The sequence below is a fragment of the Camelus bactrianus genome, chromosome 1 (assembly GCF_048773025.1).
Source record: "Camelus bactrianus isolate YW-2024 breed Bactrian camel chromosome 1, ASM4877302v1, whole genome shotgun sequence".
In the NCBI taxonomy this organism is placed as follows: domain Eukaryota; kingdom Metazoa; phylum Chordata; class Mammalia; order Artiodactyla; family Camelidae; genus Camelus; species Camelus bactrianus.
In genome coordinates, this window is record NC_133539.1 from 71920051 (window position 1) to 71938413 (window position 18363).

At 39.6% G+C, this 18363-nt stretch overlaps 1 protein-coding gene across 12 annotated transcripts in view; it reads left to right on the forward strand.

The window, feature by feature from the left end:
- MCF2L2 (MCF.2 cell line derived transforming sequence-like 2) overlaps positions 1–18363 on the forward strand; it is a 207885-nt gene that overhangs the window by 30611 nt on the left and 158911 nt on the right. For 11 of the 12 annotated variants that reach the window (XM_074367088.1, XM_074367109.1, XM_074367099.1 and 8 more), the window contains exons 2-3: positions 2561–2644; positions 11403–11517. In XM_074367088.1, coding sequence (XP_074223189.1) covers positions 2561–2644; positions 11403–11517 — 199 coding nt within the window. Of the gene's footprint in view, positions 1–2560; positions 2645–11402; positions 11518–18363 lie in introns of those variants that run through there. The other variant, XM_074367148.1, reaches the window with a different exon arrangement.

Here is an 18363-nt window from a genome sequence, read left to right on the forward strand (position 1 = left end):
GGTGTTCCTTTAGATGAAAGAGCTCCCACATTCTCTTCCTTACCCCATCTCTATGGAGTGGGTTGCAGGGCCTGCCAGCAGCAAGGGCTAGTCTTTGGGTCTTTTCCGGTATGGAACATGAATGGGGCTGAATTGAGCATGACCCCCTTCCAACAGGCCCACAGGTGTCAGGCATCGCTAAAAGCTGGGTGTGTGCAAGGTCATCTCCATGCACTGGGTCAGTGCAGCGTCCCAGAAACCCTCATGCTCTGTTGCAGCCAGCCAGTTGGGTCATTAGGCCCCTTGGCTGCGAAATCTTCAAGGATAACCATGTCACTCCCTTGCTGGGATACAGACTCTCTCAGCAAAACCTGGGCCAAAGGCAAACCAGTTCATTTCTATTCTTGAAAAAGGCAAATCATCAATTTTAGTTCTGTTCCTTTGGTAACCACAGGAGGCAGGTGAGAATGTCTCTGTTGGAAGGCTGGGCATCCTCCCCAGATTCCCATGATGAGAGACACTAGTCAGCCTCTCAGGGGTTGGGGAAGCTAGTGCTCCCCAAGGGTCTGGGAATGCCATCATGTTTGTCTTCTTAAAGTCAAGTGACCCGGGCTCCACACTTAAAATTGTTGCGTGACTATAGCAAGGTCAGAATCTCTTCATTTCTTCATTTAAAAAATGAGACCAGGTAAGGGGTATGGTTGCTTAATTCACTTCTGTTGTCCCTTTTAGATCTTACCTCTTTAATTTAACATGTTTACTTTTAAGCACACCTCAAATATTGAGGTATAGTAACAGTAAATTGTATTTTAAAATCTTAATTCTTTTCTGGGGTCATTGTCTCTTAAATAGACTCCCTCAGGTATGGAAAAAGAATAATCCAGCTGTATTTTTGAGTATGCCTCTTTGTCAGACCACTGGCAGATTGTATTCTGAAAAACTGATTATATAACTCTTACTTCTGCTTAAATTCTCTCTGTTGTTGCCCACTTGTAGTTAACATTTTGTTTTAGAAAATTTGAAACATATGCAAAAGAACTGTATCATGAACTCCCAAAGACCTGTCAACCAGTTTAACAATTATCCACATTTTGTCAATCTGGCTTCATTTCCCCCCTCTCCTTACATTTTTTGGAAGAGGGGAGTGCTGGGGTATTTTTAAGCAGATCTCAGACTTTATGTCACTTTAATGAGAAGGCCTTCCCTTTTTGTAAAATATAACTACAATGCCATTATTGCAGCCACCAAAATTAACAGTGATGCAGGGGTTCTTTGAATTTTTAGTGAATTCAGAGTAGAAAGGATATTGGGTTTATCTGCTTTCCTCCAAAAAAAGTGGTAGAATTCACTGATAAGGGTCTTGGTGTTTGAGCAGCACTTGGCCTACCCCTTAAAAGACTGTCAGAAAGCAAATATAGGAAAGGCCTTTCCAGAGTGATGGATATAACTAGCATTTACTAAGCACCTACTATGTACATCCTCATATGCATCAGCTCCTTTAACCTTCACACCAAAGCTGAGAAGTGGAAACCAAGGCTCTCGGAGGAGCTTCCCAAATACAATCCTCTGATTCCTCAAAATTAAGATATCATAACATTACCCTGACTGACTCCATGCCCAATCAATAGGAGATACCCATTTAGCATCAGCATACAAAGCTATTTGGTTTGTGCCTTAATCTACCCAGATGTTTAACTGCTGTAGAATCAATAGCCAGCTGATTCTTTTGAGATTCCCTGGGAAACAGTTAAATGAGGATAATAAAATTTTAAGCAGAGAGAGCAGGAAAATGCCTTCTTTTTTCCAGCCCAGGCTAAGGGCTACCACTCAGTTTTCTCCTCTCTCTAATATCCTTTCCCCAAATGGATAGGATACAAATCTTAGTGCTTATAAATCACTCTCTGGGGTTAGAGGACATTGTTGAAAGATTTGAATTTTTGCTTTGGAAACCTATAAACTTTTATGCAGTAAGAAGCATCTTTATTTAGCAAAATGGAGAAATGCCTCCTTAAACATGCTTGGTAGTGGGAAGAGGCTTCTTGAAATATTCTAGAAGGGGAAAAAGAAGGAATGGAGGTGACTAAGGAGGGAGGCAAAAAGGAAGGAAATGAAGGACCTTTTCTTCAAAAATCAAAGAACCTTCATAAATCCCAAATTGATTTTGTGAACCAGTTTGAGATGAACTCTGGTAACTTAGGTTGTTTATGTTTAAAGTGTCCTTCTGCAGACCCAAAGGAGTGGGCAGACACCTAAGTACCTGCTTTGGTAATGAAGCCATCCCAGCAGGTTTACTGTGAAGCTACTGAAGCTTAAACTTCAGGGCCCCTTCCTTGCCTTGATCCCTCCTAAAGCCTTGGGAGATGCTCTAGAAATGTGTTTCTGTGCTCATGTGTATCAGCGTCAAACCACACAAAACTCAGATCCATCCCTGCCTGTCAGAAATTGAGTCCTCAAGAGAATGTGTGCATAACCATATCTTGATAAGTCCCAGATTTCCCTAGTAGTGGAGCTTCCCTTTCTTCCTTTAAATTCTCTTTATAATTTGAAAAGATTTAACCTAATTTTTATTTTATTTGTGCAGATGAAATTATGCAGCAGGAAATCAGGCCTTTGTTGGCAGTGGATATAATTGAACAACTTCACAGGCAATTTGCCATTCTTTCAGGTAAGGGGCAAATTCATATGCATTTCTGGATTTTGTTGGGTTGGGGGTGGGGTCTTGCTGTGAGGGCTCAGCCTCTTGAACTTAACTTGATTAACATTTTACTCAAGTCTCAGTCTTCTCTTAAGCCTCCCCCGGACTAGAATGAAGACTATCCAGCTGTAGGAGAGTGGGATCTCATAGATGTCCTTCCTTTTGCTGTTGGGTGCAATTTGGTCTTTCCCAAGGGAGTACATTTCTTCTAGGTTGTAAAGAACAGAGCTGAAAAGATTTTGAGGAAAGAAAAAGAAATAACTACTGACATCAGCTGCCACCATGATGTCCTTCCAATTTTCTTGCTGGATGTTCTACGAAGATCCAACCTTAAGAGAGTCTTGGTTTTAAGGGTTCATGAACATTGCTGAGGTTATTTGTTCTCTGAGAGATTTGTCTTTTATTCTTAGCTCTTGTGGATCTAATTTTAATACATTGATTTCATTAAGCATTTGACTGGGAATAAAGAGAAGCTAGTATTAATCAAAGGCTAGACATTTTCTGAGCCTAGGCATAACCCTAAGAAGAAAGTTGTTGTTACTAGAACACTCTTCTTTTTTATTTGCTTAGCCCAGGGTGACATGACTTTAATTACTGAAACTTGAGGTACATACCAAACCTACATTATAGTTAGACCTTTCTTGGAAGGATGGGATAGTAAGATTAGATGTCCTCAACACATATCAGAGGAATAAGGTGGCAAGTCACTCTCTCCTTTTACATGTGTTCTGAAATAAGTAACAAAGTCATCTTAGTTATGTCACAGAGAGAATGTGTAGTTGGTATGAATTTTACTCTACAATATGGGATGTAAAAAATATCATATTTCTTTCCTTTCTCTAAATCTTACTTAATCTGCCCCAAACTCTTCATCCTGCTGAGTTTGAGAGAAATGTAATCTCCATGATTGGGATACCTCTCCCCATCTTAGAGTTATATCCTGGATGAGGGCATCTTACACAGTTCAGAACATTCTGGGGAGTTCTTTGGTCTTTCCTTGACATTGGTCACAGCTCAGATAGCCACTGAAAGCTCGATAAGAATGGGGTGCTCATTTAAAAAATTTCTGCTCATATTTCTAACGCTCAGAACAGAGAGTAGAGCATAAGAGATGCTCAGGTTGGAATTATCCAAGTCTTCCTGGTCTGTCCTGTGAGGACAGTGGACGCTCTGCTCCCTGTATCCCCTGTCTAGGTACCATCGTCTTGACCCTGGTGGGAGAGCCTAGCCAGCCTCCTGCAGCTGCAGTGTCATAGCTTCCCACAGTGAGCCTAGGATAGTGCACAACAAAAGGCAGGATAAAGACTGTCCTCTGGATTTTTGGCAACTGCTGCTGTGGCCCTCTGTCACAGAAGGCCCAAGGCCAACGGGCATCAAGGTCTGGAATGGATGATGGGGTGGGTGGAGTGGATTCTTATAGTCTTAGACCAAACTCAGATGCCTTAGTACGGAATTGTGGCATAGAAAATTACATGATGACTCATCTGGGGAAAGAGTCCAGTGACTGATTAACTGATGCATTTAAATATTAGAGTTATCTCTTTAGAGTAATATTGAGGTGTTTCTTTCTATTCTTATTTCTTAGAGATAGTATAGGGAAGATCATAAACAGCCCTAGACATGGATTTAGATTCTGCTGCTGACTAGCTGTATCACCTTGGGTAATTTACTTGCCTAAGCTTCATGTTCCACATTTATGTAATTAAGGAGATCATCATAATTTTGAGGATTAAAGACATAATGTATGAAAAATGCTTAGTATTGCAACTGCCAACTAAATGTTTGCCCTTTTTTCCTGATATATTTTAATCCCATAAAAATGTTTATTTTAGGATTATATAACCAAAAGCAGTCTTCCATTATCATAGAGTTTTTGTATGGAACCAAGACCATACTCACAGTGAATATGGTGTATAATGCTACAATTAAGTCAGGAATAGAGATAATTGTCACTCTTTAATGTAGGACGTAGGACTGAAAACTCACTCTGGGCCAAGAGGATACCTCTGCTTTAGGAAAGGCATTTTGACTGTTTCAAATATAATTTTTTCATTTCTGAGCTGCTTTTGTCAGCATGTTGCCTCAAGTTCGCCCTTCTTATGAGAGAGAAGCATGGATTAGCTGTGATAGCATTTGTAACACTGCAGGTCAGGAAGACTATCAGCAGCTATCAGGTTTTCTGAGTCAGCACCTTTTTGGAATTAGCAAGCCTGCTTTTCATCCTTAACTGTCTCTTTTTACCTGGCGGAGGCGCAAATGTCAGCAACGAGGCTGTTGAGGGTGCCTGTGTAGTAAAACAGAAATCTCTGCAGTTGGGTCTTTTCCCATGACTTTGGCAGCTCAGCTGTGGCCTCTGCTCTGAGTCACAGCAGTTTTCCTTTCCCAGTTCAGACAAGCAGGGTGAAGACTCTTCTACAGATTCCACTGAGATGTGGAAAGAGGCCCCATCAACCAGGGATGCTGGGAAGGAGAGTATGCGGCCTTTTTTCTCAGTGAGGCCCCGAGTGTGGGGCCTGCTGTGCTGTGTGAGTGTGCTCCCACGATGGGTGGGAGGGCAGGGCTCATTGCATGATGCCTGACCCAGATTTGTAGCCAGCTGGGTTGAAGCCTCCGGATGGCGAGGCCTGTGAGCAGGAGCCATCAGCAGGAATTGGATGGTAACCAGGGCTGGGGCATCTGGTGGCTCTGACCTTGGAAGACGAAGATATATCTTAGCTAGGAAGCAAGAGAATATAACCAGGTTAGTGTGATGGAAACACTCTAGGCTTTGGACTCAAGACAATTCTAGGTTCATATTCCAAAACAATTAGTAGGTTTCTCATCTGTAAAGTGGGTTGTTTTAAGGATAATGCCTAGCATAGCATCTGGCTGCAAGAGAACTTAGCCTATAGGACGTGTTTGTTTGTTTTTCAAACCACAAAACCAGAGGTCTAGTGGTAGAAATTCTTGGTATTTGATCAGTGACTAATCAACATTAAGACTGGCATCTTTGTGATTCTCTTGATGTTTCTCTTGTTTTTAAAGTCTTGACCCCAAGATGGCTGCTGCAGCTCTAGACATTAAGTCTGTGTCCAAAGCAGGAAGAAGGAAAAGGACCAATGTTGGCTTCTTCTGCTCCTTTTGCTAGGAGAGCAGTAACTTTCCTAGAAACTCTTGGTAGACTTCTGTTTATGTCTCATTCCAGAACTAGGTCATGTGGCCATTCCTAGCAGCAAGGGAGTCTGAGAAGGCAAACATTTAACTTTTTAAATGCCACAGTGGAAGGTGGTCAGGGAAGAGGGAGTTGGGAATAAGTTAGCCATTTATCAATACCTGCCATAATGCCTTTCCTTTAATTATGAGAAGTTATCCTTTTATTTTTCTTTTAATGATTATTCTCCCCCTTGGAATTACTGTCCAAATTTCTCTCTTTCTCTGTCTCTCTCAACACATTTAATCCTTTTAGAAATAGTTAATAATGAAGGCATAAAGTACTCTTAGGTTTGTAGAGTCCCCGACATTTCCCCCTATATGCACACCAGTGGAGCCCTGGGTAGAGGTGGAGTTCCCAGGGGCAAGTGGGAAGTTCTCACCCAAACCAATGGAGAATGTCAAGCCAAGGAAATAAGCATAGTTAAAACCAGCATCCTAAGTCAGAGATGGAGCCAGTAACTTGGCACCTGGGAAATGAGGACCACTGCTAGAAGGTCTAGAGCAGTGCTGTTTAATGGACATATAATGTGACCCACATGTGTACTTTTAAATTTTGTGGTAACCATATTAAAAAAGCAAAAAAAAAAAAAAAAAAAAAGAAAGAAAACCAAAAAACAAAAACCACACACACACAGGAAATTAATTTTAATAATGTATTTTATTTAACCCAGTATATCTAAAATATTATTCCAACATGTCATCAATATTCAAAATTATTAATAAGAGACTTTACTTTTTTTGTACTAAGTTTCAGAAATCTAGTTTGTATTTTACACTCATAGCATATCTCAGTTTGGACTGGTCACATGTCAAGGGCTCAGCAGCCAGCTGTGTCTTGTGGCCACTGTATTGAGCAGCGCAGGTTATAGTGGTTCTCAATCACATTGGACCGAATGCCTCCTTTTTATAACAAATGATTTATTTTGCACGCCTCACCATCCTGAAATGAAATGTGTAGACACCTTAACTTGTACTAGTTAGGGTGCACCATACAGCTCTAGCAAACAGACTCCAAGGTGTATGGATAGTGGCTCAAACTAACACAACAGAAATTTGTTCTTACTGTTGAAAAACGGTCCAGCATGTATGTTCAGCAGGTATACATGGTCAGCAGACAACTTTTCTCCACGTGAAGACTCTTGAATGAAAGCCCCTATTACTTTGTGGCTCTTATTGCTGTTACCCATTTTGTGGCCTTCTTATTGTCTACATCTAGAAAGCAGACAGGGAAAGAGAGAAGACTATTTCTTTTTTTTTTTTAACTTACTTTTTGAAGAGTGACATTTATTTATTTAGTTTTTTTTGTGTGTGTAGGGCGAGGTAATTAGGTTTATATATTTCTTTATATGTAGAGGAGGTACTGGGGATTGAACCCAGGACCTCGTGCATGCTAAGCATGCACTCTACCACTTGAGCTATACCCTCCCCTAGAGAATACTATTTCTTAAAAGTCTCAGCTTGGCAACAGTACACACCGAATTCCATTGACTTGAACTGGGCTTAGTCATGTGGATACACTTAACCACAAGGGGAGCTGGATAATTAGTTGTGTGTCCAGAAGGTGAACAGCCACCGCCCTCCTTATTTATGCCTATACTTAAATAAGTTAAAAAGTTAAATGTAAAGGACAGCTGTAATGTGAAGGAGAAACAAAGGTAAAGTAAGCAGAGTAAAATAATGTATTTCCATGTGTATTTCTAGCTATACTAGAAAAAATTATGAAGTAGTCAGGTGCTTACCTGTGCATGTGGAGTCACCAAGAATGTAACAGGGGCAAATGCTCAAATATGGTATGAGTAATCAGACATCCTGAGGGACCTTCCTGTAGTGATTTTCTGAAATAGTAAACAATTGTTGATAAAGTTCTGAACAAAGTAGAATATAATCGTCCCTCAATTTTATAGGGTAATTGCAATTCCTGGGAAATTCAATATACATTAAAACCGTTTAAAAATACTTAATGATTTGTGACAGCATTGGTGGAACTTGAGGGCATTAGGCTACATGAAATAAGTCTGGCAGAGACAAATACTGTTATGATTCCACTCTTATATGTGGAAGCTAAAAAAACTGAACTCATAGAAACAGAGAACAAGTTGGTTGTTGCCAAAGACGGGGTTGGGGAATGGGTGAAAGGGGGCAAAAAGTACGGACTTCCAGATATAAAATAAATAAGTTCTGGGGATGTAACGTGTAGCATGGTGACTGTAGTTAACAATACTGTATTGTGTATTTGAAAATTGGTAAGAGAGTAGATCTTAAAAGTTTTCATCACAAGAAAAAAAATTGTAACTATGTGAGGTGATGAATTTTAACTAAGTTCATTGTGGTGATCATTTCGAAGTATATACATTATATCAAATTGTTGTAACCCTTAAACCAATACGATGTTATACGTCTCAATAAAACTGGAAAAATATTTTAAAATACTTTATGATTGTATGTAAAACAAAGATTCTAGGATCAGATTACTGTAAATGGATTTTTTTATGTATATTGAGTTTCTCATAAAACATTTGGAAATCAAACAGGATATGGGACAATTCTTTATTATGTAGGACAGATTATATAGTATCCCAGGCGGTGAGATTTCCCAAGTGCCTCCCAGGGAGTGGTACTGCCATTTTCCGAGCTAAAATCAGTTCTCTGGGGGAAGAGAAAGGGAAAATAGATATTGGGAGGCAAATAGCAGTAACTACCTTACTTTCTGTCTCACTGTTGGTCTTCAGCATCTTCCTATAGGATTTCCCAGTGTTCCAAGTGCTCCTCTAAATGACACACATCTTATGTCAGCCAACACCCAGACCCTTATGGGAATGGTCTTATGTATCCCAAGCACTTGCCATTATTTTCTGCAGTAAAGCTAGTCCCCTACCATGTAACATACAGGTAAAAATGATACCAGGAGGAGTGAAGTTTATATTGTTAAGTCACCATTTTACTTAGTTCCAAAGAGTTTGGTTTTCATCTTCTCTGAAGGGGACTTCGTCACAATCTTTCTTCCTTTTGCACTTCCATGTTTCCTCGCAAGGTGGCACTGAATGCCTTGTTGTGGCTGTACTGCTGCATGGAGGCAGGCCTAGCTTCGTTTCCTTGGTGCCTCTGCCTAACAGACTTTTACGTTCAGCAGCAGGTGGTGTCCCCAGGTAACCTCAGGGCCTCTCTGATGTTCAGTATTTGTATTAACCAAGATATGAGAAAACTTCACCCATCTTTCTCTATTTAGGCATGAATAGCTTTAATTATAGTTAGTGAAAAAGGTAGAAATCATTAAATGATGTAATTATATCCTTGTGAATATTTGACGGTATTTTGGTTCCTTGAAATGTTTTAGCCATTCTCTTGGCAAATATTGTTTGTATAATTAGTGTAGTGTTATAATGCATCTAAATTTAGTCTCACTGGAGATGCAAATTCTCTTAATTCACATTTCTCTGATACTTCCTATGGTTGTGAAACTAGAAAGAGGATGAATATTTACTATTCGAAAGTTGATATTATCCTGATCTAAACTGTTTCAGTCAACAAAATGAAGTAGCTCAATCTCCTTGTCAAAGCTTGACAAACAACTGATCTGCAGGTATCTTTTTCTTCCTTTTCTTTTCTTTTTAATTGAAGTCAGGTGTCTTTTTAAAAAATTTATAATAAGCATATAGGATTAATAAACAGGAATCTCCCAGAGAAGAATGACTAGTCATCCAGACAAATATCCCATAGCAATTAGTCTCTGAGAGCCCAAGACTCATAGTAACAATACTTACAGAAGACTTGTATAGAAAAGCCACAGTGCTGACTTACTCTTTATGTGATACAAATACTCACGTTTGCTTGGCAGCACATTCTCTCCCTTGAAACAAATTTACATGAACCATCAGGGTATTAGCAGAAGATGCTTCTCAGGCATGGATTCAGAACAGCAGTGTGCATTGGATGATCCTAATGGTGGTGTCATCAGACATACTGGTGACATGGTCTGGATTTTTGAGGTGGTGGGCCAGGACCCTCCCTCCATAAGATGGCTGGCAGCCTTTGCTTATCTGAGTCTCCCTTTTCTGTAGTTTCTTCATTGATCTCACACCCTGAATAATCACAGAGTCCTCGTTAAACCACACCCTGCATCTATTTTGTTAGATATGTGAAATATGTGCGGTCATTTGTAGTTGGCTTCCCTCGGGAGCCGTATTCCACTGAAAATTGTTTCCCTACAGAGGCGTAGCCTGGAAGGTGCTCCCAGCACTTCAGCTCATGTCCCTCTGGCTGGAGCCCAGGTTCCCCAGCTTCCTCAGTCCTCGGGGTCTTTAGTATCGCAGTCATTTTTTTCTCAGCCCTTCTTGACCAAAAGCAATACCTGACAGTTAAAACAACTTAAGTCTATATGTCCTGACAACTTAGTAGCTGTTTGAAAAGATAAATACACAAATTGAAAGAAAAAGTAATGTTTAACTTTCATTCTTACAGAACCACAGTTATCTCAAACCTTGCAGTCAGGCTGGACATCATCCCCCGCTTTTCCTGTTCCACGATGATTTTCATACTGCACTTGTTTTTTATTCCCAGCGGCCACCAAAACCCCAACTTCACAAAGATGCAATGGCATTCAAAAGAATACAGTGTAATTTAATGTTGAAATTGTAAACCATCTCAAGCTATTAGCAAGCATAATGTCTGACAGATGTCAACTATTACACTTTTCCCCCCAAGTTTAAAATATTCATGGTGCCTCTGTGAGTTCACTGAGGCTTCCTAGGTATGTGGTACACAGTTTGGGAACCATGGGGCTGGAGCTTAGTCATGGCTATGCCTAGCTGCAAAGAAATTGGGAAATATAATCTATATTTACATTTTTATTCTTGTAGGGTGTGTTATATCCCTGTTTATGAGTTATTGAAGGGCAGCTGATTATTGCCTCTTTGCAAGAATAATAACCATAACAGTGGTTACTTTACGGAGCACTTATATATAATAAACATTCTGCTAAAGTGCTTCTCATATATGCTCTCACTTAATCCTCACAGTACCTTTTGAGGTAGATACAGGTAATATTCCTATTACATAGATATATATGTGTATGTAAGGAAATTTCTACTTAAGTATCTTGCCAAAAATCACATAGAATTTAAGTGGTAAGGCAGAATTCCAACCAGGCTGTCTGATTTTAGAGCCAACTTTCTGAACCACCATGCTCCTTTAGCTTTGATATTTACTAACTACAAAAATGAAGAACAATATTATGTATTTGTGTTGGCATTCTTTACTATTCTACCTGTGCTAAAATAATTAAATCATTATTACCTTTTGTACAGTAACCATCTTCAAAAGATTGAATTCTTACACCACCACTGAACAAGCAGGAAGAAGAGATACTTGTTCCAAATAATGCAGTGTTGACCTTCCTGAATTCTGCTCTGAAATAATATAGATGGAAAAATAAGAGGCTGATGCACATCTTAACTTGATATTAGTTGAAGTCCCTTACCCGCAGAGGTGTGACCTGAAAACATTTTGCTAACATCTTGATCCTCTATCTTTGTTGCAGGAGGCCAAGGGAAAGATGGTGCCCCCATCATCACTTTTCCAGAGTTTGTGGGGTTCAAACACATCTCACATGAGGACTTCCTGAATGTCATGACCTACCTCACCAGCATCCCCAGGTGAGCTGAACACAGTGCTCTGCTGCCTTCCTGGTCATGGGCTTCATTCTGAGTTTCCTATGTGGTGGGACTGGGTTGAGATGAGCACAGTTCACATTAGTATGTAATGGCCAGTTTCTCTTATTCATCAGTCCCAGACAAGGGATGTAGAAAGAAACTAGAAAACAAAGATACATGAGTATTGGTTTTGATCATGGTGTGCACATAGGAAATACTTCATAAACATTGTTGAGTGAATGAAAAATTGAACAGATGGTGCTGCTTTTGTTCCTTCAGGTTCATTGCTCTAGATAAAGGTGATTCTGCTTTCCTGGGGCCTGTCGTTCCAGACACCTGGCCGCTGCTCAGGGACCTCAAGCCATGTTAAGAATTATTTAATTTATCTCCCATAGATAGGGAACTTAGAGGTAGATTTTATAGTTGTCATTCTCAGATGGAGAGTCTAGGGCCCAGAGCAAGGAAACTTAAAGTCCAGGGATAAAAACTGCGCCAATAGCTGAGACCATAACAGAGATGTTTTCAGGCACCTGCTACTTCTACCCTCTCTGCCCTAGGTCTCACATATTTATGCCATTTAAGTCAATGAATAGCCAGGTCTGTAAGGAATGGAATGTGGGACAGAGTTCATATCAGTGACAACTATTTCACAGACAGAGATGGAGCTGGGCGTGGAGTCCAAACCTAGTTCTCCAGGAGAGCAGACTCGGCCAGGAAAGGCACTAGTCCCCATGCGTCTGTTTCATTTATGATATCATCTGTTACTTAACTGCTATGTGGTTAGCAGTTTACGTAACAGCCAGGGGTGTGCTGTTGCTTTCCATCTGCCTCTTATGATTTAGAGGTAAACGCCAGCTTTTTGATTGAAAGGCCACCTGGAATCTGATCCCACCAGCAGAAATGAGGAAGTTAATTTGTTTGCTTTAATCGAACCCACTCTAAGATTTTGTTTTTATTTTTGTCTTTTACCCTTCTTACTTCTTCAGAGAAGGCTATGGATTTATTTTTGATCCACTTCTTCCAAGTTCAGTATTTAAATTATATTTCACCAATTCCCATCCTCTCTGCCTCTGATCCCAGAATCTTGTATACATTACACAGACGTGAGAGGACTTGGGCTTGGTTGGTTTGAGGGAAGGATGCTGTACGTCTCTGTCCTTTGATCACGCAGTTCACTCTGCAGGAACACCTTTCCCGCCCTTCTAGGCCTGGCTAACTCCTGCACAGTCATCAGCCCTCAGTCGGATCTCATTTCTTCAAGGAAACCCTCCCTGACCCCAGTTCTTCTCTCACAGACTCTTTATTTCCACAGAACCCTGAGGGTACTCCTTGTATAACACCATAGTATATGGAAATTATTTCTGCCTCTCCCATTAGACTGTGAACTACTCGAGTAGAGGCCAATGCTTTTTTTTTTCTTTTTTTATTCCTAGCCCTGCCCATAGTAGGTTCTCAAGAAGTAATGTTGGTAGAATTTCTAGTTCTGATACTATTCATTTCAATCAAAGGATATTTGTTGTAGCCAAGAAGGAGGACACTGACAGAGAGGGGAGAACCGCACTGTACACTCCTGCCTTTAACTTCCTGGGTTATAGGGAGTTGAACCTGGTCTCCCTCTTTGGTTCAACTGCATTCCAAACATTGACCTACCAGTTTAGCAACTTCCTCTGTGAGGAGCAGCAAGAAGAGGGTGAGCAGGGAGGTGGGCAACAGGTAGAAGTGCCTCCTCCTCATTCTCATCATATTTGTTTTAAACTCACTGCCTAATTTTACTGAATTCCTGGATGCAGTCATATGCTCAGTGAAATGGGTCATTTTCATCTTGTCCTTGCAGCCTTTTCCAAGTCATGTTGAGGACCTTACATTGAGTGTCGTGTGACCCCATGTAGAGAGAAGCATCGAAGGGTAGAAACCCTAGCTCACAGGCGTAGAAGCTGAGACAAATCAGGGAGCTACTGTTTAGGCCTGATTTCCTCTTTCTGCTCGATGCTCCTTGCATAATTTCTTGTAACTAGGGAGTGTTTTCCTTTCCTAGAATGCAGTTTGTCTTTTGAGAAAGAGTAGCTGTGACCAGTTATTCCCCTTTCCTGTTCCAGCATTTGTTCGTACTTACTTGCTCACTGCCTCCCACCTTGTTCCTTTCAACATAAAACAGAGACAATGGGTAAGAAGACCTGAAAGGAAATTTGACATGAATCTTGCTTTCCAGTTCCCATTTCAGATTCCAAAGAATGAAACCACTACTGTTCCTTTTATGATTCCTATTTATCATAATTTGTATCTTCCTAAATATTACAGTCATTACCAGGCACCAGAGTTTTTCCCAGGTTTTCACAATGTATTACAGGCAGTTGGCAGAGAGCTCATGGCATAGAACAAGCAAGAACTAATGCACTAGAAGAAGAGAATGGCAGGATGCTTGGGGCAGGGATAAGATATCTTTGTGCCTGAAGTGAATGAGGATCTTTCACTGTGGTTGGGTTGGGTGAGTGCAGCATCTCACTCTTTACCAGATCTTTGCTGAGTGCCAGCAGTGTGTAGAGAGCTGTGTTAGGGGCCATAAAGGACCAAAAATGCCATAAGACAATGCATTGAATCTCAGGAAGCTCATCACGTGACTCTGTTGTCATGATATTTTGTAAAATATGCAAACAAGTTAATATAGGAGCTCAGAGGAGAGAAAAGTTACTTTGGACAGGAAAAACAAGGAAAGCTTCAGGAGTAAAGTGGCTTTGAAGATTGGATACAATTTCCACAGGTAGATCGAAGAGGGACATTCCAGAGAGAGAGAACAGAATGATGTTTAAGAGCTTTGGACACAGCCCAAACCTAGATTGAAATTCAGATTCTATTGTTGCCTCACTGTGTGATCTGGGGCAAATGACTTGGCTTCTATTTCTAACCCCCATGGATTTTGAAGTGTTAAATAGAACGTGTTTGGGGAACAGACTATGCAGACTGCCCAGAGCAGAGTGAGGCTCCTTTTCAGATAGTAGTGAGAAATGAGACCTGGAAAGACAATTGGGAACAGATTGGTTTTCCACCAAGTTGAGGAGTTTAGGCACAGTGAGCAGGACGAGGCCATTGGAAGTTTTGAGGAGGAAAATGACAACCAGATGGACTTGGTGGTGGTGTGCAGGGTGGCCCAGAAAGAGTGGGACAAAGGAGGCAGGGAGACTAGTTAGGGGCTTCTACACTAGGGTAGGTGCAAAGTGAAGGGGAAGTGAGCTAGCAAGATGGCAGAAGGACTGGATGGAAAGGGATGGACAGGAAGGAGAGGTATTGGGGACTGGTGGGGGTGGGGGAGGAAGGAGAGTGAGAAACTAATGATGGTGCTCTGCTTTAGGAACTGTGTTCACCATCTGATCTTTTCACTTCTACGTGTCTGGGCACATGAAATTGAGGCTTCATTTTAAATGTGTTTCCAGTGGTTACAGATTGTCTCTAAGTGTTTTGAAAAGGCATTAGTAAAACATTCTGAACAACAGAGATAGTCAACTATTTTAAAATCACAGTTGTTTTTCCAAAAATCAGTATTTGTATAACTAAGCCTGCATTTTTATTACCCTATTCCTCTATTCAGTTTCTTTGTTTTACTCCCATTTCTGTGTTCATTACCTGAAAGGGATTAGAGAAAGTACTTTTTGTAGATGGTAACAAGAGCTGTATTTCATAACAGTGTGAATTTTATTTGCTATTTCTAAAGGTCTTTTTTCTAAAAGGAATCTGTTGAGAGGCCTATTTAAGTTTGAAGAATCTATGTCTATTTTCCTTCTGGAGATCCAGTCTTTGAGAAGAGTTCTATCCTCTTTTTAAAATTTTTAAATTTATTTTTTGTGTGTCCTCTTTTGTGATCTGCTGTCTGATAGAATGCTGTCTGACAGTTCTACTTTAGGAAGAGAGGGGAGACAGTGTTACTATTTGGCCTGTGAATTATAATGAGACTTGCTCCTTTGTATTAGTAGACTGAATGGGATTATAACAAATTGTCAGCTCTAGAAACCAGCCTTGTCAGAGAAGTGAGTTCAATCTGGGCCTCTTACTGTTATGAAGGCAATGGAAAACCCATTGTTAAGTGGCTTTGAATAGTACTAATGGAAAAGTGCTGCTTTGATTGAGTAGGCAGGGTGAGGTATGGTATTTCCTGGACTGGCTATGGAATTGCTCCCCCAGAATCAAGAAAATGTAATCATTCGTCTGACTTATAAGGATAGAGGTCCAGAGTGGGGAGCCTTGTTGGGCTGCTGTCTTGTCCAAGGTGGACAGTTTTGCTTCAGAGCCCTCAGGAAGGATGCCTTAAGAGGCCAGACCTCTGGCACCCAACTGAGTAAAATTAGAGAGCACCCCATAGATTTATTATGAATAGTGACAATGGCCAGTAAGTCTTATATGTGGAGAGAATTTTAATGGATTATACTAGGGGGCAGAAAAAATTTAATATGCCAGGATCCTGTTCTTCTAATGTAAGAGCTAGGGGTCTGACGTTGTTTCTCCCCAGGAGAATGACCTAGAGTGAGTATAACAGCTTTTCTTTGTTCATTTGTTTAGATGATTGTTTTAGAATACCTGTGCTATATCCTGCTTGTGTCATTTACCCTGTGCAGGTAGGAGACCACTTTCCCTTTTCTGATGTATGTTCAATTCAGTTTTCTTAAACATTCAAAATACAGCCCCTTGCTTGAATTTACAGGTGCTGGTGGTTATAAATATCTGGAATTCTGTCTTACTCAGTGATATTATCAATTATAAAAAAGATAATTCCTGTAGTTCTGTGGGAAATGTCATTGATATTTTGACAGGGATTGCAGTCACTCTGTAGATTGCTTTGGCTTGTATGATCTTTTAACAATTTTAATGCTTCTAATCAAGGAACACAGTATATCTTTCCATCTGTTATTGTATTCAGTTTCTTTCATCATTGTCTTATGGTTTTCTGAATACAGGTCTTTTACCTCCTTGGTTAGATTTATTCCTAGGTATTTTATTCTTTTTGATGTGACTGTAAATGGAATTGTTTTCTTAATTTCTCTTTCTGATAGTTCATTGTTAGTATATAGAAATGCAACAGATATTAATTTTGTAGTCTTCAACTTTACTGAATTAATTAATGGGCTCTAATAGTTTTCTGGTGGTGCCTTTAGGATTTTCTATGTATAGTATCGTGCCAACTGCAAATAGTGACAGTTTTACTTCTTCATTTCCAATTTGGATTCCTTTTATTCATTTTGTCCTTGTCTGATTGCTGTGGCTAGGACTTTAAAAACTACATTGAATAAAAGTGGCTAGACTGGGCATCTTTGTCTTGTTCCTGATCTTAGAGGAAATGCTTTCAACTTCTCACCATTGAGTATAGTGTTAGCTGTGAGTCTGTTATAAATGGGCTTTATTATGTTGGGCTATATTCCCTTTATACCCCCTTTGTTGAGAATTTTTATCATAAATGGATGTTAAATTTTGTCAGAAGCTTTTCCTGTGTCTATTGAGATGATTATATGATTTTTATTCTTCAATTTATTAATGTGGTGTATCACATTGATTAATTTGTATATATTGTATATATTGCATCCCTGGGATGAATCCCACTTGATCATAGTGTATCATTGTTTTAATGTATTGTTGGGTTCGATTTGCTAATACTTTTTTGATGATCTTTGCATGTATGTTCATCAGGGATATAGGCTTGTAGTTTTCCTTGTTGGGGGTATCTTTGTCTGGTTTTGATATATGGTGATGCTGGCTTCATAGAATAAGTTCAGAAGTTTTCCTTCCCCTGCAATTTTTTGGAACAGGTGGTAGGTGTTACCTTTTCTCTAAATGTTTGGTAGAATTCACCTGTGAAGCCATCTGGTCCTGGACTTTTGTTTGATGGGAGTTTTTTAAATTACTGATTCAGTTTTGTTACCAGTAATTGGTCCATTCATGTTTTCTATTTTCTCCTTGGTTCAGTCTTGAGAGAGTGTACGTTTCTAGAAATTTGTTCTTTTCTTCTAGGTTGTCTATATTTTTAGCATATAATTGTTTGTAGTAATCAATTGTACTCATTTGTATTTCTGTGGTATTGGTTGTAACTTCTTTTTCATTTCTGATTTTATTGATTTGGACCCTCCCTTTTTTTCTTATTGAATCTGGCTAAAGGTTTATCAATTTTATTTGGAGCAAATAATTTAAAAATTCATATGGAAACACAAAAGACCCTGAATAGACAAAACAATCTTAAGAAAGAAGAACAAAGTGGAGGTATCACACTCCCCGATTTCAAATTACTCTACAAAACTACAGTAATCAAAATAGTATGCTACTGGCACAAAAACAGACACATAGATCAATGGAACAGAATCAAACCCACACTTATATGGGCAATTAATCTATGACAAAGGGAACAAGAATATGGGGAAAATCCAGCCTCTTCAACAAGTGGTATTGGGAAAACTGGACAGCTATATGCAAAAGAATCAACCCGGACTACTCTTTCACATCAGACACAAACATAAATTCAAAATATATTAACAACTTAAATATAAGACCTGAAACCATAAAACTTCTAGAAAAAAATAGGTGGTCTACTCTTTGATACCAGTCTTTGTAATATTCTTTTGGGTAAGTCTCCTCAGGCAAGGAAAACAAAAGCAAAAATAAACAAATGGCACTACATCATACTAAAAATCCTTTGCACAGCAAAAGAAACTATTAATAGAACAAAAAAGCCACCTACTGAATGGGAGAAGGTATTCTCAAATGATATATCTGATAAGGGATTAATATCTAAAATGTACAAAGAATTCATACAAGTCAACATCAAAAAAACAAACAACCCAATTAAAAAATGGTCAGAGGATCTGAATAGACATT